At 33.7% G+C, this 26,609-nt stretch overlaps 1 protein-coding gene across 1 annotated transcript; it reads left to right on the forward strand.

Annotated features, from left to right (window-relative positions):
• Nucleotides 1-13,041: 13,041 nt before the first annotated feature.
• LOC128554612 (death-associated inhibitor of apoptosis 1-like) lies at nucleotides 13,042-25,906 on the forward strand (the record flags this gene model as incomplete). The annotated part of the gene is made up of 3 exons (XM_053535890.1): nucleotides 13,042-13,517; nucleotides 24,061-24,270; nucleotides 25,713-25,906. Coding segments are annotated over exons 2-3 (387 nt in total), but the record flags the coding sequence as incomplete, so codon positions are not given.
• Between the last annotated feature and the right edge of the window lie 703 nt (nucleotides 25,907-26,609).

Raw genomic sequence — 26,609 nt, forward strand, 5'->3', positions numbered from 1 at the left:
ATATAATCTTAAATTCGATTTAACTATACTGATTGACAAAAAAAGTTCACAGATAAACTACAATACATTTGGTTCATTATTCAAAGAAAATGAGTGTATAAGGTATTTTTCCCCTATTAAATCATTCGTATTAGAAATACAATGTAATTTTAATGTCGCTCATTGAATATACTTCTGCACTGTTCCAAACGTTAAGCGCACGGCTTCTTTGCAATGACTCAAATAAAAAGATTTTTTTGCATAGTAAATACGGGCGACTTGAAATCCAGAAAAGGATATGATATGAAGGTTAGTTTTATGCATTTCTCGTTGCCAAAGATACTTGATATCAACTTCTGATATGAATTAGAGGGGAAATAAGTTATGCTTGTAAAATATTCGACGTATGGATGCAAGCGGTTTATGCTTTTGAGCCGCACAATGAGAAAATCAACATAGTGCGTTTGCGATCAGCACGGATCCAGACCAGCATGCGCATCCGCGCAGTCTAGTCAGGATTCATGCTGTTCGATGCCGCAAACGCACTATGTTAGTTTTTTTCTCATGGCGTGGTTTATTTATGGCAGTTTCAGAGAAGAAGATTTTTATGTAAATTGTGACGACGGACGATGGATGACAGGTGTTTGGTACGTAATAGTTACAGTATTTACACGATAAAGAAAAGACATTCACAAATATTTTCCGACAAAAACAAAAATAATAATAACTTTAAATGACCATTCTTATGGTTAGTTAACCTTTATAATTATGTTTCTTACAGTGATTTATTTCAAATGAAATATTGTTATTCGGAATGAATTTCCGTTCGGTTTGTAGGCATACACGGAAAATAGATCGACATAAATTGAATGTTTTTCTAACAATAAGCTTTTAAATCATTTGCCATAAAACTCCCTTATTTGATTCAGTCTTATTGTTGCCATATTCTTTACTCTGCACCGATCATTAAGGGCATGTTGTTTTTTTTTTGGAAATTCCTGCATTGAATTATGTTAAGGTAAAGGTAACATTTGCTGATCTAAAGATTAAATTTTCTGTTTTATGTCTGGTATAGAAACAAAAATATTTTATTTAATGGTATAATGTTTCGATAAAAAGAATGCAATGATATGCATTGAGTTTTAGCAACCTGATGGCCATAACAGCAGAGGTCTATTCCCTGATATTCCTTTAACAATTTACTTCATTTCGGAGCTTTTAATTACGTTTAAGGTATAACCAAGTTCATTGCTATGGCTTTTGTATTAGAATTAAATACACTTTCAAAGACTGTGTCTTTTCTAGATAAATTTGAACATTTGACTTCAAGTTTATTTTATTATGACCAGTGATCAGTTTTGTGTAAAAGAGGACTTATTTTCACTGATCTATTTCTATAGACAAAATTTTCTATTGCAAAAATGGTACAGAGGTTATATTATACTCAAAATGTAGACCGGTCAAGAAAACGATGGGAAATATATTATAGTCTAGTAGCTAGTCTGGGTCATATGTTTGGGCAAAACACTGAAAAGTCCCAAAATAATCCTCTGAAGATGCATACAATTAGATAATATACATTACCAACATATAAAATTATGTAATAATGTATCCAATGTAGCAGTCTCTCAATGCACAAGATTTATTAATATTTTAATAATTTATATTCAATATTCTAATTCAGTAAATACATAATTACACAGTTAGGTTACCAGATTGTTAGATCAGTTCCCACATTAAAAAAAATCACTGAAGGACCATAAGAATTTATACAGGTGTAGTTATTCAGTGGCTAGCTCTAGTGAGCAGGTTATAATATATATTCTATTTTACCTGTTTCCATAATGTCTTCTGTAGAGTCACACAGTTTTCTCTTTGTGGTCTGACGTTGAAAAGTCTCATGTTTAATATCTGGAATGAGTAAATACGAATACTGTTCACGGTATCTTGACAGTTTCTTGTATATCTAAATATCAGAAGATATATGATTTTTGTTGTTATTTTTAGCAGCATTACAAGTCAGACGAACATTACTATTCATCAGATGTCAAATTACTTTCAATCTGGAAATAATAGACTAAATTTGGACATCATCAGATCTACATAACGTAGGTATTGTAATTAAATTCCAAAAGAAACTTTTCATTTTTCATTCTTACACAAATTGTGTATAAATGCATCAGTTATCTCTTTACTATATACATGTTATTTCTCTTGTGTCGTAATATTGCAGAAACTATTTGATTTCCACGTAATAGATGACCATTTAAATATTGTTTACTAAGATTAGTATTGTCATGCGAATGATTAGCTCACGAAGTACTGAAGGTGAATTATGGTGACATGTCATTTTCCGACTTCCGTCGACGTCCGTCGTGCGTCGTCCGTCGTCTGCCTTGTGAACACTCTAGATGTCACATTTGTAACTCAATCTTGATGAAACTTGGTCTTCATGATCTCTAGGTGAAGTTAGAAACTAGGTCAGTAGGCCAGATCAATGGAAAAGCTTGTGAATACTCTAGAGACCATAGTTGTGACCAAATAGTTATGAAACTTAGTCAGAATGTTTGTCTTGATGATTTTTAGGTCAGGTTTGAATCTAATTTATGTGGAGTTTAAAACTAGGTCATCCGGTCAAATAAAAAGAAAAGCTTGTTAACACTTTAGAGGCCACAGTTGTGATTTAATCTTTATGAAACTTGGTCAGAATATTTCCCTTGATGGATGTTAGGTAAATGTTGAAACTGATTTATCAGGTATCAAAAATAAGGTCACTAGGCCAGATCAGAGGCAAATCTTGTCAACACTCTAGAGACCACAGTTTAAGTTTAAAACTCACGTTAATAAGTCAGAATGTTTTCGTTAATAATCTATAGATTAAATTTAATTCTGAGTCATGTGGGGTCAAAAACTAGGTCACTCGGTCAAATCAAAGAAAAAGCTTGTGAACACTCCGGAGGCCACTTGTGACCCAATCTTTATGAAACTTAGCCAGAATGTTTATCTTGATGGTTTCTAAATCGAAGTTGGAACTGGGTTATTGGGATCAAAAACTAGGTCAGTAGGTTGGACCAAAGGAAAAGCTTGTGAGCACTCTAGAGGCCACAGTTGTAACCCAATATTTCCGGAACTTGGTCAGAATGTTTGCCTTGACAATCTCTAGGCCAAATTTGAAACTGGGTCATTAGGGGTAAAAAATAGGTCAGTAGGCCAGATCAAAGAAAAAGCTTGTGAACACGTTAGAGGCCACAGTTGAAACTCAACCTTTATGAAACTTAGTCAAAATTTAAGGAAAAGTTTGTGAACACTCTAAAGACAACAGTTGTGACTCAATCTTTATGCAACTTAATTAGAATGTTTGTCTTGATGATTTTTAGGTCAGGTTTGAAACTGGGTCATGTAGGGTCAAAAACTACGTCAACTGGTCAAATCAAAGGAAAAGTTTGTGAACGCAATAGTGGTCGCAGTTGTGACCCAATCTTTATGAAACTTGGTCAGAGTATGTATGTTGATGATCACTAGGTCAAAATGAAAGCTGAAATGGATAAAAACTAGGGCAGTTGGCCAGATCATCTCTAGTGAGCGATATAGGGCCATCAATGCCCCCTTTCTGTAATAGTATATGTTTTTCCTGCTTCAAAACACCCACAGAGCTTTTTTGTATTTCACTTCCTCAAAACCATATCAAATATATTTTACGCACCCGATTCCAGATTATCTTCTCGGCAGTCACACTTCTCTTTTTAGATAAAGTGACTGAATCTATTACTTTTACTGTTCATGGTATTCTTAAAGAAATAAAATGTGTAAATAAAATTTTAGATACTTTTCTCTTACTGAATTTAGAGCATTACTTGTGTATTCACCAAAGTACGTTCTATCATATACCTTCGTTATTTTTAGTGAGTTGACTTAGGCATTGCTGGATCTATATACAACATTCGCAAATATATACATGTAATTGTTTAAAACTGTTATAATTCAGTTTACATTAATGTTGTTTGTAATTGAATTCTTACCTTTACTTGAGGAATACTAAAATTTTTCATGGATTTAAACATATATAATGTTTGTAATATATGTTCATTTTTATACCAATTAATATTACTAAGTACTTAATAGTATTTATTTCTGTCGGTACCATGTGCAAATCTACAGAAAGGAGATAATGTACTACGAATAGAGGAATCTCAAGAAACTATGTTTTTTGTTAGTCTCCAGTAGCTCCTGTCTAAAATAAAATGGATAGATAGACTTACTTACAAAGTTACCAATACTAATGTAACAATAATTTATGTAAACATGCTAACAAATAGTCTAGCTACCGACCAGATAATATTATTCTTTAGAAAGAATAATCCTATTATATAGTCTTACTTCATCAGTCTTGGCTCTGATATCTAGTCTGGTTAATCTAGTCACAGCTTGTGACCGGTATCTCATAATAAACCGTTAGCTGACTCATCACAAGTATGACACACTGCAATAAATTTTTCTGTGGATAGAGATCTTAATCAGCATTTAGTTTACAAGTGGTGAGCACGTCTTCATGAGCTGAGATTCAGTTTTGTGTTACAGTTTATTCTGGCTAGTTTTAATCATACACAAAAATAACCAGAAGGTCTGAATTGCCCTTAGTCTTCTATTTTGATTATGTAAAAACTTTAATACCTAAATGAAAACGTATTAAATAGTCTTTTGATTGGTTAGATTATTAAATATGTATAAAGTATTTAGAAGTACATTATGTTACTTTGATTCCAGTAAATTTTATTTAATAGCACAGTGCATAATATCATAAGAAGTCAAACAGCAGTTTGGCCCACATGTAAGAAAATACATGTAAAAAGTGTGAATCCTAAGCAGCAAGTACACGGGTATGAAACGTTGCCTGTGGCACAAAATGTGCCGCACTGAAATGAAGGCATCGCGCCTCAGACGACGCAGGCATTGCGCAGGATGTTTACAAAAATAACGAGCAAGGTGAGTAAAATTGAATGTTTTTGGTTATTGTCCTTTTACAGTAAAAACGTTTTAGAAATCTGGGAATGCAGCGGGATGTAGTTGTGTCTTGCCGACAAATCCATGCCCAGTTTGTGAACAAATATGTAATATTGTTATTTTGCGCGTGTTTTTCATCGGATGCAGTAACGTGAAAATCACAAAAGCAGTGAATATTTCGAGTCATTTCATATCCTGCTGAAAAAGGAATGATGTATTTCTGTAGTATATCATATAAAGACATGATATCTAATCGATTAAGATAAAATATATGCCTAGGAAAAGGCATATCCCCTCGTTCTGCCGACTTTTGAGTCCAGTGCCGCAGGCATCTTGATGGTGCCGCAGACATCGTGAGAGGCGCAGTCATCTTGAATAATACTGTAGTCAGTAGTACGTGTATTTTCGACCTTCTAACATGTATTGAAGTACAAATATATCAATAACAATGTTGTTCCTCCAGTTATTGTATTAGTAAGACAAATCTTCTCAATCCGAACTTTGTAACAGAAATAGCTATTTTAAGAAGTTTTCAGTATTTTTTCTCGCTGTTTTTTGGAATGGGGCCAGGGAAAATCACGTCATTTTTTCAGCCAATTTTAATGTTTTTGTTTCAGCATCGAGTTTTTTTTCTTTACAGTTTGCGCGTACTTTTTTTTTATTAGCGGCGAGCTGAATTTCACCCCCCTCCACACCCCCTCCCTCCAAATTTTTTTTAAAATAAATGGTGAGATTCGCAGTTTTGCGTTCCGAAACTAAGGAACGCAATTAGACAAAAAAAGAAACACACACACATAAAAACATGTAATTTCTCTCGCTCATCTCGCGCCATGTTTTTTCTGCAACAGTATATCAGCACAAATTTCACTGTTAAGTCAAGACAGTTACATACGAACGAAGAATATTTAAAACGATATTGTTCCCAAGTTTTGTGTAGAAAAGAACCAATGAAAAAATTGTCCAAAATGGGGCTTAACTTGTTCTAATTATTTCTGAAATTCTACAAAAATATTAACGTATTTTACTCACTCTTTGTCGTTCAACTATGATTTAGGTCTGTGCACTGATTATACACATAAAGTTTTCGTCTGATCATAAGGAGAAATGATTTTCTTTTTCCTTTTAATATAGACCTTTTTACACTGACCCATTTGCTTAGCAACGGGAAACAATTTTCGCGCATGCGCACTCTACGTAGGGCAAAAAGACATGACTGCACAATATAAATTACGTTAGAGATATATTCTATTCTGGTCTATTCGATCAATAATGAATTTGTTTTACATTAAATATTCACCGAAAGACAAAGGAAAATATATATAGATCTTTGCAAACCCACAGCTTTAACTTATTTGCATTATCATTGATGTTTTTGGATTAATCAAAGAGTTATAAAAAAGTATCATATACTTCTTTGGATTAATGAACTATTCATTCGGCAATTTTGATGTTAAGAAAAATGAATAAATAAAATAATATTTTTCATGAATTTATGAAGTAATAACAAAGATTTTGATTTATTTTCTAACGTGACCTCCCATAACTTACCACGTGTCGTAATTAGCTTACATGATACTTGAATTATAATTAAAAGCCGAAGTTGGAAATAAAATGTTCAATTAATAAAGTTCAGCCTTTGGTTTGTATCCGATTATACTCAAACGGGGATCAATTCATTCAGTATTCAGAAAATAATAATAATAATCATCATCATCATCTTAAAATTATATCAGGTACTTTCCTTCAGTGTGTATAGTTATAGTCATTGATTTGATAAATATCTTACGAATTTAGACTTTTTGTAACTACACTTTCATCGTTTTAAATTAAAGTTCCAAAGTACATTCTTATAGATTTTGAAATACTAGATATCACGTGAAATGTTTGTTTTTGGTTCACAAAACAGCTCCGCCACGTGATATATTTCTTTAATGACCGAAGGCATTAATTTATATCACATCAAAGCCATCTTATTTGCTTCAGTAACTTTTATGGTCCGCTCTAATTAAGAGACACTCTCGAAATTAACTTACGGTCTTGATTACCCAGATGACCAATGTTTTATCATGTCAATTGCATAATAGTTACGCAATGATTTCCGGTACATATATCACTTTTAAACAGCAACTTCGGTGGTATGGAGCCGCGACCCCAAAGTATGTAGATGTCATTTAAGGCGGAGAAAAATATATATTTTACAACTATATGAAGTTGTGGGAAAAATATATATTATGAAAAATATGAAAATTTTAAATGTAAAGAACAATTTTATATTTGTATGATGTGTGGAATATACCGGAATTGCATGTTCTTTTCTGACGAAAATAAGAATAAAGCAGTCGTTTCAGGTAAGATATGATTAATTAACATACATGTCCTTTATCAAAGTATACTCTATAATAAATTACTTGACTGAAATTATCTTTATAATGGCAAAACAATTAGTAATATAATGATAATTTTATGTAGGTTTTCTTATCGTTGAGAGTTTTTTTGCCACACGTAAAGCACGAATGCGCGTAAAAATCAAAACGTCCATGGATTAGCGTAGCAACCAATAAATTGTGTAAAATCATCTATACACTGAATGCATGCACATCCATCTGAAAAATATAATATAAACAAGATATTTAACTATCGATAACTTCATTGCTTCTTTTCCAAACAAAACTTGGGAACGGTATCATTTTAAGGGAAGTTTCATGTTTTTAAGAGTTTTTGTGTCTTATTTGCTTTCCTTTTCTTCGGAAAGCTAAAACAGTGATTTTTTCGGGGGTTGTCGGGAGGGGGGCGAAATTCAGCTCATCGCTTATCAAAATAGTACGCCCAAACTGTAAAGAAAAAAAAAAAAAAAAACGACGCTGAAACAAAAACACCAAAGTTGAAAAATGACAGAAGTTATGACAGTTTTTGTGCTCAAATGCTGGTTTTCATACCTTGCTTTGAACTAAGCATCAATAATTGTTACAAATGAGAATGTTTGGTAATTGAATATTGTTTTTAGGGGAGAAAATAATTCAAATTTGATACAAAATGACGTGATTTTTCTCAACTGTGAGGCACCTGGTCCCATCCCCCAAAAGAGCAAGAAAAAATATTGCAAACTTCTTAAAATAGCTATTAATATTACAAAGTTCGGATCCAGAAGATTTGTCTTACACAATAACTGGAGGAAAAACATTGTTATTGATATTTTTGTACTTAAAATACATGTTAGAAGGTCGAAATTACACGTACTACCGGCTAAAATAGTATTCAAGATGACTGCGCCTCTCACGATGTCTGCGGCACCATCGAGATGCCTGCGGCACTGGACTCAAAAGTCGGCAGAACGTGGGGATATGCCTTTTCCTTGACATGTATTTTATCTCAATCGATCATATGACATGTCTTTATATAATATACTACAGAAATACATTATTCCTTTTTCAGCAGGATATGAAATGACTCGGAATATTCACTGCTTTTGTAATTTTCATGTTACTGTATCCGATGAAAAACACGCGCAAAATAATAATATTACATATTTGTTCACAAACTGGGCATGGATTTGTCGGCAAGTCACAACTACATCCAGCTGCATTCCCAGATTTCTAAAAGGTTTTTACTGTAAAAAGACAATAACCAAAAACATTCAATTTTACTCACATGCTCGTTATTTTTGTAAACATCCTGCGCAATGCCTGCGCCGTCGGAAGCGCGATGCCTTCATATCAGTGTGGCACATTTTGTGCCGCAGGCAACGTTTCATACCCGTGAAGTAGTGCATTGCCAATAGTACAAAAATATGTGTTTTAATAAAACAAAGTGATATTAAAGAACGATATTAAACAACGATATTAAACAGATATTGAATGATGTGGAACAGGTATTCAGTTAAATTTGGACATAGGCAGAATGAATATTTAAACAATTGATTGAGCTATAGAAAAGGGCTTATAAAGTGTTAGAACATAATATTTTATCTCAGTTTTTCAACAGTTAGAAACAAAAACTCATTTTCTAACGTTCATGATAAGACCAAACAATAATTTTAAAGAAAGATCATTTTTATCCAAAATCTGGAGACCAATGCCTTTACTTTGCAAAATTGGATTCATAGTCTTGCACATTTGTTACTGTGATAACTTTGATTTAAATGAAGAATGTTAATGTTATGGACAGAACAGGTAAATTTTATTAAAACATTAAAATAGAGAAAAGTAGAAACTCCACAGGTCGCTCAACACGACAGAAACGAAAATGTTGCAGGCTCGGTTTGATTGAGCCTGTTCATGGACGGTAGCGGAAATGCATGCTACCGTCCAAGCCCTCTAGCCCCGGGTTGAGCAGAACTCAACATCCAGACATACCAAAAGTACAAAAAGCAATTTAGAGACACCCGCAGATATATTCAAACGAAGGTGAAACATGGAACCTTCAATGATACACGTGTTGAGGCGTGTAAATCCATGAAGAGCAGACAAAGTAAAGGGTTTGCCCCAACAAAAAAACAAAGGGCAGAACCAAACAAACTGGAATTTAGGAAGGGGCTCTGAGGTTATGGAGCCTGCGTATCACAGGAACTGTCAAACGACAAAGACATTTTAGCAAACAATGAATAGAATAGGGATATCCCAAGGACATATCCCAATGACATACATGTATTGTCGCTATTCTTGCATAAAACATTATACGCCGACATAATGTAATGTTTTCATAATCATGTGATGACTTTACGATTCCGTTACATTTTTTTGAAATTACTATTCTGTTGTTCTTGGAAACGGTAAACACGTTTAAAATATCCATAACCAGGGCCCATAAATCATCAACATTACCAAAAGCACATACTGAAGATTTTTGAACAATTTTTCATCTCTCATTGCAAACATGAAATTACCAATAATTGTTCATATAAATTAAACATTTGGTAAACAGGAGCACAATTTTAAGAATAATAACTTCACGTTCAGTGATAGTTCCATATAAGTAAAAACTATACATTGAAATGATAATCCTACTGATTACAACATATAATCTGTCGTTATATTTCAGCAAAAATGAAAGCCATTCAATTAAAAGATAATCAAGTGTGTAAGATATGTTTGGACAGTCGAGCTGTGATATTTCTGCCATGTAGTCACATGGTAAGCTGTCAACTACGGTGTTCCGTTGGGGCCATCGCAATTTCGCGTTGTCGTCCTAGGGGCGAAATCGCGAAAACGCGATATTTTTACGCGAAAACGCGATACTTTCACACGAAAACACGAAGCTATAAAGCGAAAACACGAAACAAAAATATCGCGTTTTCGCGCTCTTAATATCGCATTTTTGCGTTTTCGCCCTCGATTTGCCATTGTCTTTTCGTGTTTTCGCCTTCGTGGTAAGTAGAGCGAAAACGCGAAAACACGATATTAATAGCGCGAAAACGCGATATTTTTGCTTCGCGTTTTCGTGCATAAGTATCGCGTTTTCGCGTTTTCGCACAAAGGCGAAAACGCGAAAACACGATATTTTTATAGCGAAAACGCGAAAACACGATATTTTTATATCGTAATTTCGTCTTCCGGTTTGACTTGCGCAAACGCTTGAAAGACATTTCTAGAGACCGTAAATTCCACCCCTATACATTTCAACCCCAACGTACATTTCGACCCTTCCTTGGCCATTTTGACTTCTTTTTCTTTCACATTTTCATACTACTGGTAGAAATAAAATAACCACCCAAATCGCAATAATTATTAATGAGTTTTATTTCCAAAAAATGTAAATAGCACGTAGGCTTGAGTTTTGTCATCAGTTGAGAATAAGGCCAGTGTCTTAAAATGCTCACTCTATATTTTATCCATACATTGGGTGTCATTTTGTGTGTCGTTTGTCTGTCAGTCTATGTATCTTTGTGTCTGCCTGTCTGTCTGTTTATATACTTATGTATGTTTGTATGGCATTTACTACAGATGAAGTCTGCGGTAGTTTGTCCTTGAGATGAACAAATACCCTGTGACAACAAGCGGGAGCTAAAAGCAGCAAATTCAGGTTGTGACAAATGTTGATAGACGATATGCCATGTGCAAGTCTTTAATAAAATTCTGTGGAGCATTATGATTAGAGAAGATTTATATAAGGAAAGTTGAAAAAAAAAACATTATGGTAAAAATTGGTAAAAGCGTGTATATATATTTGTATATCTTATGTGATTACTTTTTTATTGAAAACACATTTGAAATATGACTAATTATTTTATTGTTCTCGTTTTATTGACCTTCTGAACCTTTTCAAAAAGTGACCGAAAAGAATGTGAACGTGATTTTAAAATAAACATGTATTAAATTTTATTCTATTCATTATTTATTTGGTTGTTGTTTTATTCATTTTTATTGACGTAGTCCTAGCTAGTTCAATTCATTGCTAATCAATTATGAGTTTTAGATACATTTTCAATTACAAGACAATGCCTGGGTACCGTTGTAAAATTGCAATTTTTTTTATAAATAAGTGCCTTTAATTCAGTTAAAAAAATATGCAAATGAACAATTTTAAGCACTGTTCTACATAACCTAGTTCTGCACAATTTAATTACCGAAAGTTATAAAGTAACTTCCTTGTTCTGAATAACATAAAATATAGTCTAGACTCGTAATATATGATCAAAAATCTATGTATAAATTATTGGTGTTCATGTGTATAATAATTGTAATTGTCACTTTTTATGTAACAGTGTAAACGTTAAGATGTTGACAAATGAAATGATTCCAATTATGTTTTAAAATCTGACAGGAATTTAGTCGTATATTTCATAACATTTTAAAAAAGCACATAGAAATATTAAACATTTAAATTGGACATATATTCCAATTTATATATCATTACCATATTCTGAGAGAACTTCTACTAGGTTACAATGTGTGCACCTCGGGGATTGATCAAATTAGGTCAAAGTGTACATAAAAAAGGAGCAAATAGACTCAGTTTTGTACACTGTGACAATCCGAGTCGACTCCCAGCAACTTACATTTTCTTAAATAATATTGTCAGTGCTGACTAAAGATCAAGAGAAAAGTGGGGTCATGTTTAAGGCAAGAAAAATAATTTCAGTCAAACACACAAACTGCAAAATCAGCTAAGAAATGAGACCCCAAATTATACTGGTGGTGTATGATCTAAGTTTCCATGAAAAATTTTGTCATGTTATCATTTCATTATGAAAATGCTACCTACATGCTAAGCATAGATCTGTCATGTGATTTTAGCAACAAAATTGCAAAGAAAATAAGGAAAATAGCCCTACAGAGCAAACAAAAATGAGGACTATTTGTATCCGCCATTATGCGACTACCATTTTTCTTTTCACGTTTTTTTTTTATTTAGTGTCTGTATGCCTACACACCGCAGACTAGTTGTCTGCATGAACATCCGAGCACCCCAAATCAGTCACAGGAAATCGTAAACCGCGACAACATGATTTTTTACTTCTTTTTCGTATTAAATGAAAACTGTACATGCAACTGAAAAACACTTTTAAAACAGTAATTTAGTGTAAAGGCCGTTATGTTTCTGCATGGAGTGCAAACAAAAAACTCCTAAAGCCAGTGCGAGAACGCGGTGAATGACTTCACCGTCACGGCTTCTCGTAAATTTTAGTATGATATTCGCTGTAAGAGGTATGATGTCACTATCATCCTTTAATGACTTCGATCATTATTGATAATAACGCTATAAAACTAAATGTAAACTTCACTGTTTAGAGCGAAGTTTCACTTTCTTTTGAGCGTTAAATATTTCTTTGAAAATGGATATCTAAAAGATAAATCTCCATGCTAGGTGGTGTCTTAATTCATATTACTTCCCTATCACTATCTTTTGAACATCGATTGGTACTTTACTCGATAATGTCCTAGTTGAACTTTTATTTCAGAATGTATCATCTGCCCTTTCTTTAAAAACTCACTTTTCTTTTTGTTACCATGGATAGCTGTATCTTATCATTGGTTTTTCCATCATAAATTCGGGAGATACCAAGTTTACAATATATATCTGTCAAATTGGAATAACGCAATGATTTACAACTCGTGTCATTTGTTTCTCAGAGTCCGTATCCAATTTTGTGATGTAGCTCTCCTTGCACTGTTGATAAAGTATTGTTATAGCTACTAGCATGTTAACATTTCATAGGAGGAACTGTAAACTTTCCGGATATTCCATTCACAATTATATGCAAAACGGCTGAATGTGAGTAATAAATGTGGATGTAAAACATGCTCGTACGCTCAGTTTAGATTGATAAAATTAGAAGCATGATTTGAACAAGCGAACTGTAAAGGTTTCGCTAGATTAGTCATTGGGAGAAAAAGTTTTTACAATCTGCGAGACAAGAAACTGATTTAAGCTAATCTAACTGTGAAATAAGATCATTTGGAAGCACAGCGAGTCTGTTCCTGATCGAGAAGCAAGAAGTAGTGAAATGTTAACAGAGGGTTAGGCGAATTTCTGTTATACAAGTACAATTGAACTTCATGATCCAAAAGGACTAGAAAATATTACAAGACTTAGTACAAGTAAGTGGGTATATTATGGAGCTGTCCTATTTTTAGCCGAAAGTATTTTCAAAATAAGGCATCTATTTTGTCCACGAAGATAATGTCGGCCACAAAATTCAACTGAATGTGTTCCAGATAAGAAATACCATATGAGACCAGACGTTTGTTTTGTTTAACGCCACATGGATACAGTCATATGATTGAGTAAGACGCCATGTGTCCTTTATTATTTCAGACGAAGGCGGGTAAATGTGAGAGGGTAATAATGATGGTTGGCAATACGTAGAAGTTATTTTTTACTTATTGGTTTTCCAATGAGGTTTCCCCTAAAATCAAATATAGTGCTACGTACTATTGTGGTTACCAAGAGCATATCACGTACTAGGATCGTGCTGGAATTGTACCCAAAGAAAGTAGGTTGTTTTATTTTATTTCTTTCACATTCAGCTGAAGGTTGCATGGATTATATTGACGGCAATATTTTAGCGGGCATTTACATGATGATTGATTTGTGACAAACCGCAAAAATCTTTCAAAATGAAATCGAGCATAAATTCTGATGAAAACAGAACAATTGTTACAGCAAAAACTATGTACGTGAAAGTCTTTTTGTGCTGATAAGGTTAAGGCATTAAAACTTTACTTGTCGTTAACTATTCCAATATCCTATTTAATATTTTAATATCTCACAAAGAAAGTGATACTTTATAACACGAATAATGTCCTTTTACTGGCAATTTACAGGTACTACCCTCAAAATCGTTTGACAACAAAATGGACATGCACTAGCGGATTCAGGAGAGGGGGCACACCCCCTTTAAAATCGCCGGAGAATACGTAATTTGTCTTATATTCTGGGTAAAATAATTGCAAAATGTACATTTTTTCTGGCACGCTGCGCTCGCGTACACATAATTTGTCTTTTCTTCTGTCTGACGAATATAAAATATGCATTTTTCCCTCGCTACGCTCGCATTGATAATTTATCATTTCTTCTGGTTGAAAAACATACATTTTTTGTCTCACTTCCTACGCTCGAATACGTTTTGTCTTCAGAGCTGAGTGAAAAATATAGAATATGCATTTTTTTCTCTATTGCACAGGTAATTTGTCTTTCGTTTTTGGTGAAAAAAATGCATTGTTTTCTCACTCACTATGCTCGCACATTTAAAAGCTGACAAAGTTTGCATGAGCTCCTATAAAACTCTTTACAATTTTTATGTTAGATAGTCCTAGGTTAACCCTCCCAATAAAAAAAAACCCAGAAATCGGGCTAAGAATCAGAGATACCTGCGCAAGAATAAGTCTGAAAATTCATAAAATGTGACTCTAATTAGCTTTTTATTTGGTCTGATTTTGTCACAAAATATGTCCTTTGTCAATAGCAAATAAAGTACCTCAGAACGTCCAGAATGCACCAGGTGGATCCATTGTTTTCAAAATTTTCAGGGCAGCATGCCCCCGGACCCCCCCCCCCCACCTACCCCCACACTTCCTCTACTCTAGATACATTTTACGCCGCCTCTAACCCCAAATCCTGTATCCGCCCCTGGACATGTTTAGGTATCAGGAAATTATTAATGCTATATTTTTTTACTTAATTACTAACAGACAATATGTTATGGAAACCCTAGAGAATTAATTGTTTTTACTAATTTATACATTATAAACCGCTTACTCAAGGTAAACTGCTTTGATCTCTTTGGTGTAGTGGTCAAGAACGTAGGAAAGGTTTTATCTATAACCGTGGCGGCCCGGGTTTGGCATTTGTGAGATAATTAAGAAACTTAAACTCCTATTCTAATGTTCAAAATATGACCAGTTTTTAATTTTAAAGAAAGATTTTGATTTCATGAACGGCGTGAAAACGTTGTTTATTTCCCGATATTCCGACCTATTCTAAATTTTTGGGCCGACCCTAAATGTTTTTAGTCAACATTTAGTCTTCTGAAAACTGGTGATTAAAATTAATTTAATTAAATCAAATAAGTAATTTACCAAATATGTAAATTAAATTCACACTGTACACGTATTTGGATTGAAATGATAATTATGATTTAACCACCTGGTTAGATAATACCTCTCTCTGACAATTCATGTGGGGAAGTTGTTAGTTACTTGCGGAGAATCCAGGAACACTGATTAGGTTAACTGCCCGCCGTTACATGACTGAAATACTGTTGAAAAAACGGCGTTAAAACCAAAACAAACAAACAAACAAATCAATACCTCTGCCTTTAGTGTGTATTGATTGGGAAATATTGCCTTTTAATGTAATTTTGTTGTCTGTTCCATAAACAATTGTCACATAGATTGGTTGATTAAAATGCGTCTGCATCAGAAGGGCATCATAATGTAAAAAAAAAAAAAAAACATTCATGTCCTAAGTATGCATACTTTTAGTCAAATTTGGAGTGGAGTGGAGTCAAAATTGGAGTGGAGTCATGGAGTGGGGTCAAATTTGTTTTATCAAGAATATTTATTTATTGATATTTTTATAACTATTCAACATAATAATGCTTTTGTCTTACATTGATTGTAGGTACACGGAACAGAGGGTTTGATCAAATTGTTAATTGTCAGTATATTTTATCTCATTGTTTTTGAAAAGATTTTAAAGCATCACATAGATATGAAATAAAATTTTATTTTTTTGAGAACAGTTGTAAACAAATCAAAAGGAGGTCAACCCATGGGAACATATTCAAATAGACCACAGTATAAAATACTGGTAAAAAGTAATAACCAAGTTCCCAAAACTAAGTTCCAACTGAACAACTGTAAGAGCATGTTCTAATTACTACTTGATGTATTCTCTGATGGGTTGGGTATAATAATAGACAATATTTTTCATAACCTTTATCAGTGAACAAATATAACACTCCTCATCAGTGCTTTTTTTTTATTGAAGTTTGTTGTTTTTGTTGTTTTACTTAACAAATTTTTCACTTGGGCTTAGATCATTTTCAAAATTTGTCGACAGATTTATTATGAGAACCTTTCAGTCCCATTCTAAATACCAAAATCAATTTACAAGTTTAATTATCTTATTAGATGAATTATTTCAGCAGTATTTAATTTAAAATAAACAAGAGGAATTTATGCAAGTCAGATAAAATTTAGATATTTAAACTTGTTACATTTGTGATTATGCATATTAGTGTTTGAAATTGTTTATGTCCACTGATATTGCAATATTGACTACCGTTTAGCTCGGGTAAAAAAAAATAAGTAGCATGCATGTTGGTGTGTTAAGTTCATTAATTTTATTGCTGACAAAATTTCTATTGTATCCACCCGCGACCTGCAGCCCGAAACTCGCAATTTAGTGTATATGTATATATTTTGCGGGCTGCAGGTTGCTACAATGAAACATTTTTCCATTATAGCAACCCGCAATTTAGTGTTACTGTATTAAATGGTTGCACATTTTTACTCAAAAAAATGATGAGTTGAGTACATTATAAGCCTCTGCAATTTTGTCAGGTGTGATGTTGATCATTGACAAAATTCTTGTTTTTAAGTTTATACTAATTTCTTTATTCTCGATTGCGAAACAAGTTCTTACAACTTAAGATTAATCGCTCTCGAGACTCATTCCAGATGGAATTAACCTCGAGTTAAGATGTTTTAGTTGTCTTGTAAAATGAAAAACGCAATAAATATTTAAAAACAAACTCATACTCATCACAAATTGCTGTATCTCGTACAAAAATGATAGAAAAGTTATTCTATTATTCTGAGAGCTGGATGCCCAGGTCAAACCTAAGTTATGATTATTTTTTGATATGCTCCAGTATACCAGCGTGTACACCTCATTCAAATAATTATTTTTATAAATTGGCTTTAACGATTTTTTTTTATTCCGATGTTACTTTGTTCCCAAAAAATTGCTTAAGGAACTACACATGGAGTAGCATTATTCATTGAACGACCCTCGTATTCCTGAGTGTCAAAAAGTTAGCGATTGTTTTAATCCATGTGTATAGCGTGCGCAAAATTGAGCAAATTTCTGATTTCCTGACTTATGTAATGATAGCACATTGTTATGGTACATTACAATTTTAATTACAAATATTAGCGAATTTTTACAATTTGCCAAAATTTCCACCCCGCTAACTTTACCACTTCTACGGTATGTTTCTGTGCATCTAAAACTCTGTCTATGACTTGGATTTTTCATTAATTTTCACCATTGTGTGTTTATCACAGGTAACTAACTACCTTCTGGAATATATTGGGCAAATAATTTAGTTAATTTATTCCTATTTCATCTATATACATACATATCAAAATAAAATACATGTAATCTTAAAATCTCAGCCAAGTTTGATTCTGGGCTACACCTGTATACTGTAAGTCAAACGTTGTTGGCCCTTCAGGTTAACACAATTTGTTACATATCACCTTGTTAGATCTAGTACATTACATGTATCTTGATTTCTTTAGGAATCCTAATCATATTTTATAATATGAAATGATCTTAAGATTTAGATCAGGGGTGATTATAAGGCAAATCAGATTAAAAAGTCTAGCAGAGTCAGAGTTGTAAGGCCTTGATCAATAAAAAAAATGATTCCTACGTTTACACTTTCATTTCTGCATCAATCCAAATGATATTTATGAAGAATTAAAATCTGGTGCAAGTGTGATGGTAAGAACTGTTAAGAAATAGGGCTGTGATGGTAAGATCTGTTAAGAAATAGGGCTGTGTCATAACCATTTATGCGTGTAATGTTTGAAAGAAAATTCTCTTCAAATGGTGACATTGACCTAATGATTCCAATAGCCCCTTCGTCCCAGTGGTCTCAAATGCATTTCACAGATAAGAAACATGTATTTTATAAAGTTTCACCTAAAAGTCTGTTACTTTTAATTAACAAGAAAAAAAACAACAAGAAAAACATGTTATCTCCATGTGATGAACATTTAATATATAAATGCACATGCCATTTCAAATTTAAATAATAAATCCAGTGCTACATCATGAAATGCTAGAATTTTTTTATCATTTTTAATTGGAATTGACACCACTATGATAATGCACAACCTTTCTCCTGTCACTTAAAATGAAAATTAATGTAGGCAACAACCATTATTATACCCTAATTAAACCTTCAAATAATTAATCAACCACATGGTAGGTGTTAGAAATACATGGAACTAGAACATAGATATAGACACTACATTTATTATTTCAGAAATATATTATAATCATATATACTGACTCGCATTTTCTCTAAAGGGCAATAAATCAATATTTTGTTAACAGGAATTTACCGTAGATGGAGTTTCACAGGCTTAATACATTTCAAAATTTTGACTCAACAATTCCACTCCAAATTTGACTCCACTCCAAAATTTGACTCCACTCCAAATTTGACTCCACTCCACGACTCCACTCCAATTTTGACTCCACTCCACGACTCCACTCCATGACTCCACTCCACGACTCCACTCCATGTTTTGTAGTATGCCCTTTGTAGTACAAATCCACCGGATAAATACTATTTATTGTCACCAAAGTGGAAATCCGAGTTAAAAAGTATCATGCATGATCATATTAACCAACGCGATATATATAGAAACGTGATTCGGTTTACGCCCTACCATATTTAGTAAACATACAGTTCACACCCTATAAACGACTGTAGCCCCCTCTTCCTCTTGCGAGTGATCAAAACAATAAACTGACAGCTAAAAGTTAAAAAATAACATTTTAAAGTGACTGATTTGCTTTGAAGGTATGTATATTTACATTTTATTGGAAGCTGAACATGATTTGTTTCTGTATATAATGTGTTAGTCTGATGACAGGTAGAATTATAGCAAAAAACTTGATTGATCACTGATTTTGTCCAGAATTATACATTATCGGCGTCAAAAGTACTTATTTTCTTGCTTGAAGAATGACCTACATGTAAATTTCACTGTTTCATGGATGAAGAAACAATACTAGTTTGGTAAAATAAAATAAAATCATTGATAAATTCTCCAATATGTTCATACCCGTCAATGAAAGAAGATTCGGTGTTATTTCCTGATTGTATGCGTGCTTGCTTAAATACTGTACAAGTTCTTGCGAGTTTCGTAAAAAGACTGTATGCCTGTTTGTGAGTGACTTCTTTATAAAATATCGGCGTTTCCTATGGTCCTGTAGTACTTCTTCATAATTATAACCCGCAAACAAAGTTTGAATGAGGGTGGAATATAGCAGTCAACATGCGGTCTGTCTGTTCGGTCTGTTTGTATATGTGTCCTCATATATTTGGTTGTGCAATTACTTCAATGCTATTACACCTACCTCTCTCAAAGATTACGTACAAACATCGGCAATATGTACTTAATGTCCATCTTATTATTTTCCTTTTTCTTTTTAAAGTAACACCTGAAGGTGAAACATGGTCTGCTATTTTTGTGTCAGTGCCGTAACTTCTTTATGCATTAAGGGATTTTGAAGTAACTTGGCACAAATGTTCACCATCATGAGACCATAATTAGACAATGTGTCGCATACAATTCTATACTTTCTAGAATTTCAAACCATTGAAACCAGTATATAATCGCAACTACAATTAATAAGATGTGAAAATATGAACAGTGAATGGGGTGATTTGGAGTGAAACGGCGACAGACTGAATCTACTAATCCTTTGTGAATCGCTTTCTTGATAGCGTCGCACAGTAAACAGTATTATTTTAGTTTTGTCTTTGTATTTGCCATAAACACACGAACTTTAACATGAAACTTGTCTTATTTTACTGAAATTACATTCTGCGAATGAAATAAGTTCCCATTTTACAAGCAGAAGTGCCATTAGAGGAAAACCTAACCTGAGCAAGAAGTGCTCAAGGTGAGCTTTTGTGATCACCCTGTGTGCGTCGTCCTCGTCCGTCGTCAACAATTTGACTGTTAACACTGAGAGGTCACACTTTTGGTCCAATCTTAATGAAACTTGGTCATAATGTTACCATCAATAGAATCTTAGACGGGTTTGATATTGGGTAATCAGGGCTTAAAAACTAGGTCACCAGGTCAAATCCGCAAGGACAGATTCCTGACGTGTTATCACTATCAAATGTAAATTATTTCTAACCTGAGAAATAGCAGTAAATCTTGACAGGTAGTAATCACGGCGGCTGTACTACTCGCGCACGGTATTTATAACGATAACATGTTTATGTTATTATTGAGGAAGGGGGACTCGGGTAGTTAAACCATTAGGCCATTCGTGACAAAATAGTTGTACTACTTTTGAATCATGTTGACTGGTTTACCATGAAGTAAACTCTGAATTACTAATAAGGACTTAATCGACTTTCCGGGCAATGTTTTCGTTATCCTTTTCTATTTATACGTTTATTCGCAGGATACTTGCGGGTGAAATAGTTTTTTTTTAAAAATCAGAGGATCATTTTGTTGCAGACGGACAGACAGACGGGAGTCAACCTATAGTCCCTCCTGTCTCATCTCATATTTATTTTAAAATCGTCAGATAAACGTGATTTCCGTAGGGAATCGACGGTTTATTTCTTGCATGAAATAGTAGGGACCCTGTTTATACTTTCAGTTTCTAATTCGTATTTTATGATAGTATATGCTGTGACAGGATGGACGTACCGGGGACAATAACTATCAGAACAAATCAACACCCATTACAATATTTACAAATTTATTTACAGAAAATGATTATTTACAATGAATAAATGAAAAGTGAAACAAAAATCTTATTATAAGAAAAAAAGAAAAAAATCTGAGCTCAGTAACTCTTTTGTGAAGTGTAAAGTTCTAACACTGACTGTTCGTTGACACAGATGTTTCCGTTAACTTTGAACATTAAGTAGCACAAAAATACAAAATATCTTCAAATAAAGTCCCTTTAAACCGTGAATACGTTGACTCCGTTTTGGCTCCCTATGATGGTAGGTGATTGCATCCCTGAGCTGACTTCAGTGGATCACAAAAATCATCGTCTTTGCAGTTTACGGCACAACCATGGAACAAAAGCTCTGCGCTGGGAAAATCACATCCAGGCGAGTGAAGACAAATGAACCTCGGGTATTGTACTTCCGGGTCGTGACAGCATCACCAGGTAAAAGTTGTCTGGTGGAAGAAGCTAAAATATATAACATATGGTAAGCACCATAGCAAAACAAATAAGTAAGGGCATAAAACTGCTCCTTTGGGTACACCACACCTCCATAGGCTCCCATAAATAATACGTGCTACTTATACAAAATATTATGTGCTACTAAGTTCATACGTCACGTGATTAGAATACGTCACTTATTACTTCCATTATTTCTAAAATTACTAACAAGTCTAAAGTTAAAGTATGGAAAAGATATGAAAAGTTTATGATGAAAAATTATAGATAAGGAAATGATAAACTGCAGCTATTATTTATAATTACAAATTAATACGATGTAATGCGAAATAAACGTAATACAAAAGCTAGCATGAATATAATATCAATTTGATGTAAATTCTTCTAATGTCGAAAGTGGTGTGCACTAGGCATATCTAGTCCAGTCTCTATTTGTAGGGTAATGTCCCGTCAAATACTAAATTTCATGGGACTCACGGCTTATGCGTGTACTCTGATTATTTGCATTTTCACGGGAATCACATTATAGCCGGGAAATCTGACTACTTTGGCGCGGATTGAAATTTACAATTTAAGGCCCGTTATAGTGGTTTTGGGGATAAAAACATAAGTTACTGAAGTTTATAAAATACCAACTTTCTTGTTACTGAACCGAATTTAATAAAATTTACATGGAAATTCAACTTATGAAATACAGAAAAACATGAGAGGTATTTTATGCGTAAAATCTGACATTTACCTCAATAACTCAAAAATTTACAAAAAGATGATGCAATACCTGTATTTACACTACAGATACATTGAGGCCCGTATGTCAGTTTGTGACATATGTGTGTAAAACAAACACCGAATACTTGCATGTAAACGACGCTGAAACATTCAATTAATTATTTAATTAAGTAGGATAGCGAGTCACAGACACTCCATCCCCACCCCCAATGGATTAGTACAAGTATCGCACGAGGGGTTAGACATTAAATGACATTATAAACATGACGACTGATCAAAAGAGACAGTTTTGTTTGCATTTAAAATTTCATTGACGCCTTTAAAGGACATAAATCGCCTACTGTACTCGCAAGATGGAATACAGTATCACTCGCAAATACGCATTCAGATCAAATATCAAAATTGGCAAGTCGGCATACAGTTAATGTTTTTACACAGACTAGATAAAAAATCAATTTCATTAAAAAACGCAATAAATACGAAACATTTTATTTACATATATTTATGGAGTATGCATACATATTACAGAAAGCATCATGGATAATTGGATTACAAATCAATTTGGCGTAATCTTTATCAGTTTCGTGACTTGGTCGAGTGAATTTTCATGCAATGAGTGTGATTAGTCAAAATTTTGTAAACATTACCTGTCAGTTTCATCTATTATATCACTATATACACATATTTATGTTAGACTTATCGTTAAACTTTGATACACATACAGTGTAAAGCAAAATAATGAATTTGAAGACGATTCTTACCTTTCGCGTGTCTGTTTATTGTTTTGATCACTCGCAAGAGGAAGAGGGGGGCTACAGTCGTTTATAGGGTGTGCAGTTGTTTAGATGTTTATAAAATTAGGTATATTTATGTGAAATAATTGTTGGGAAACCAGCTCCTATTTAAAGATTTTTCTATTTTAAACATTTAACCAAAAAGTCTTGACCTTCAACAAGTTTTGACAGATTTATGTTTTTTGAATAACGGGCATTTGTTTACAAAGATAAAAAACGGCCTTATGTTTACATTCTCGGACAAAAATTAACTCTAGCACCGCGTTTAAATACTCCGTAAATCGGCACTTCTCGATACATTGTCATTTGATATTGTAAAATATCTGCATGCTAATATTTCATAAACTGAAATGGGCGTAATGCTTTAACGCGAACAGTTTTTTTGTTTTTCTGTTTTTTTTTTTTGTATTCATGGATAGATCTTTAAGTAGCCAGTAAGAAGACATCTGATTTTTTAAATATTGCTCATTTTGCATAACTTTTTCTCAACTATTTTGACTATTCCGAATCACTGTTGCTGTTACTCATTTTCTACCTGTAGAAAAAAGGACACTATGAACACTAGTTTAGTTCATTTGGCTTTGGAATCCTTAGATTTTTTAACAAAAACAATTGAAGATGAAGTGAAAATAATCAACATTGTCGAACTTTGTCAATGTTTTAATATAAAAGTATTTTGCAGGATCGGACAATGGAAAATATTATAAGCACTGTTGGATTGTGGATACCTTGCTATACTGTTCCGTTAGCGAAAAGTGATGACCGTCAAAGAACGCCTCATTATTGAGAAAATTTGCCTTTTTAAGATTATATGGTAATTTGGTGTTGTTTTTTTTCATGTCTGTGTTTTTATCGTATATATCATCACTTTTGAAAAATGATCTAATGTTAAACTAGAGCGTTGCTTAAACAATTTTTATTTCATTCTTAGTTTTCAGAAGTTACAATATGCTGGACCTCGTCAAGATAACGAGTCAAAAAGTTACCATTCCGGAACCGGATGCACTAGGAATACACGTAGAGAAACCTAAATTCCCCGAATTTGCCCTTGTATCTAAACGTCTAGAATCGTACCAAAATTGGCCAGAAAATATTCCCACCGACAAGAAAGATCTAACAGAAGCAGGTCTCGTTTACACTGGTAAGTACTTTTAACAAGAGAGTCACGATAACCTTAAGTCATTCGTCTGATCTTGCTAATCTGACTTTGAACATATATGATGGCACTATACCTTTTAAGCAGTTCACGAGAAAAACAACTGTTTAAGTGTTCTATTTTAACTCTATTGGCCTTTTAAAATGACCAAGAGAAACTTCTTAGGAATATCCATAATGCTACAGACCAGTCTGGCAAAGTTACGTCCAGCAATTCAGAAGAATAATCCAACGAAGAATAATTCTACTTCTCGCCCTGTTGATGAGTTGATGTTAATGGTCTATTAACACAAACTTAAGGGAGGTTCACACTAGGATACAACAGACCAGTTCCAACATTAAATAAAGATGTTTTCTATTTTTAGCCATGGTGGTCCCTAGTGAGTGTCAAGCAACACCATCTCAACACACTTGAATTAGGTCTATAAAAGGATGTAAGTTCAGTGAGAATAAATCAAGCTCTTCCTGCGAAAAGATTGTTTCAATGATTCTGTACTTTTAGCTTTGGCCATGACTACGAATTCAGTTGTAACCATTTAAGGTATTTGATGCCTAATAGTAATATTTACAAAGTGGCATTTACTTTTTATATTCTTAAAGGTGACCGTGTTTCGCACTGTTTGCAATGTTTAACAACTTTTTCCGTGCCGTTTTTTTTATATAAATTTTGTATAACTTGATATGGTATCTCCTCAAGCTCAAGAAGAGACAAATTTCAAAATGATGACCACCTTCCAAAACGTTTGCGGAGAACTCATTTTACCATTAATTTTAATAAAAGAAACATCAAACTATTGGTAAACAAAAGTATAACACAAAATAAAAATGTCAATATCATTTTTTCTAGGGTGTTTCAAGTAAACGGATTTAACGAGACAGAATTCTAACTTCAACATTGAAAACATAAGGTCGAATCCTGTGTTTTCTGTTTTGAATTTTGCTTACTTCATTCAAAAGTAACCTTGTAACTCTACCCCTTCTGTTTAAGCAGTAAATTCACTTTGAACAGCGAGAACTCACATGTTTAAATGGTTTTACCCGATCTCTTTGGATTGCCACATACGGGCTTTTATATCCAAATAAATTGTTTTCATGAACCGATAAATTGATATTAACCATCGGTGTTACATAGTCAACAGTGTCCAGTTTTCACGCTAAAAGTCCGAATCTTAGAAGGATCTTATTCTCAACCATATGATAAACTATTTTTATTATCCATGCAATTCCGAGGGAAGAAAAAATATATGCCCATCCAAATGTATTGAGGAAATGCAACAGCAGCTATTGGCTGGAAAAGAACGGCTGATAACATTCATAGCTGTAAATGTATTGTCTTGCAAGTATATCCAATTACTAGAAATTAAGTCGACACATTTGACTTATAACATTGTATTGCACACAACTAATTTATTGCATTTCGTTGAAAAGGAGTTGATGACAGCGTCAGGTGTTATTTCTGTGGTGGGGGTTTAAAAAACTGGGAACCCGGCGATGTTCCCATGGAAGAACATGCGCGGTGGTATCCAAAATGTCCGCATGTAATACTGGTTAAAGGACAAGCCTATGTGGACAGAATTAACCGAGGTGAAGACTCTGAAGAGACCGATATCGGCAAAGACCAGGTATGTGCAGAATTAAAAGTTTCAAAAATATAAATCAAACAACACGCTCCATCTTTTTATCAGTTTAGCGCTCCCTTTAACTTCAAGTTGTCAAAGGGTATTAAAACATCAAACCGCTTTCAAAATTTTGTTGATAGTATTTCGAATAGTGTCACTAAATACTATGTCATCCTATCTCAGATTAGATCAGGCGGGGTCAAATGACAAGTGCGTGATCTTGACAAAAGAAAGATGACATCATTATTTTTTTCTTAAAGACGTTTCAAACCCTATCGAACATATATGATGATAATGCAGTTATAGGTGTATGACATTGCCAGATCTACGGAAAGCCGTAGTTAGAGCAGATTTTTTAAATAAAACTGCATTTTGGCATTACCACCGAAAACTTGATATAAGTCATCAAATGCGTTGCCGGTTTTTTTTCTGACGATGTAGAACAGCCGTCCATAACCAACTTCAAATTTTTCAACAAAGCTGAATTTCACATGTCCACGCCGTTGCATTGTTTCCTTTTAAAATCGCCAATGCAAAATATTGTTTCTGTATCGTGTATCTATGTTTCTCAAACTCGGAGCCATACTACGATACAGATTTTTTCCATCCACCGTCGTCTCCACAAGAGCCGACGATCGATAAAACAGTTCGCATTGACACTCCAGCTCTCATCCATTACCGTTTCTTTAACGTTGATATTTTCGAC

Source organism: Mercenaria mercenaria, unplaced genomic scaffold (genome assembly GCF_021730395.1).
Source record: "Mercenaria mercenaria strain notata unplaced genomic scaffold, MADL_Memer_1 contig_565, whole genome shotgun sequence".
Lineage (NCBI taxonomy): Eukaryota > Metazoa > Mollusca > Bivalvia > Venerida > Veneridae > Mercenaria > Mercenaria mercenaria.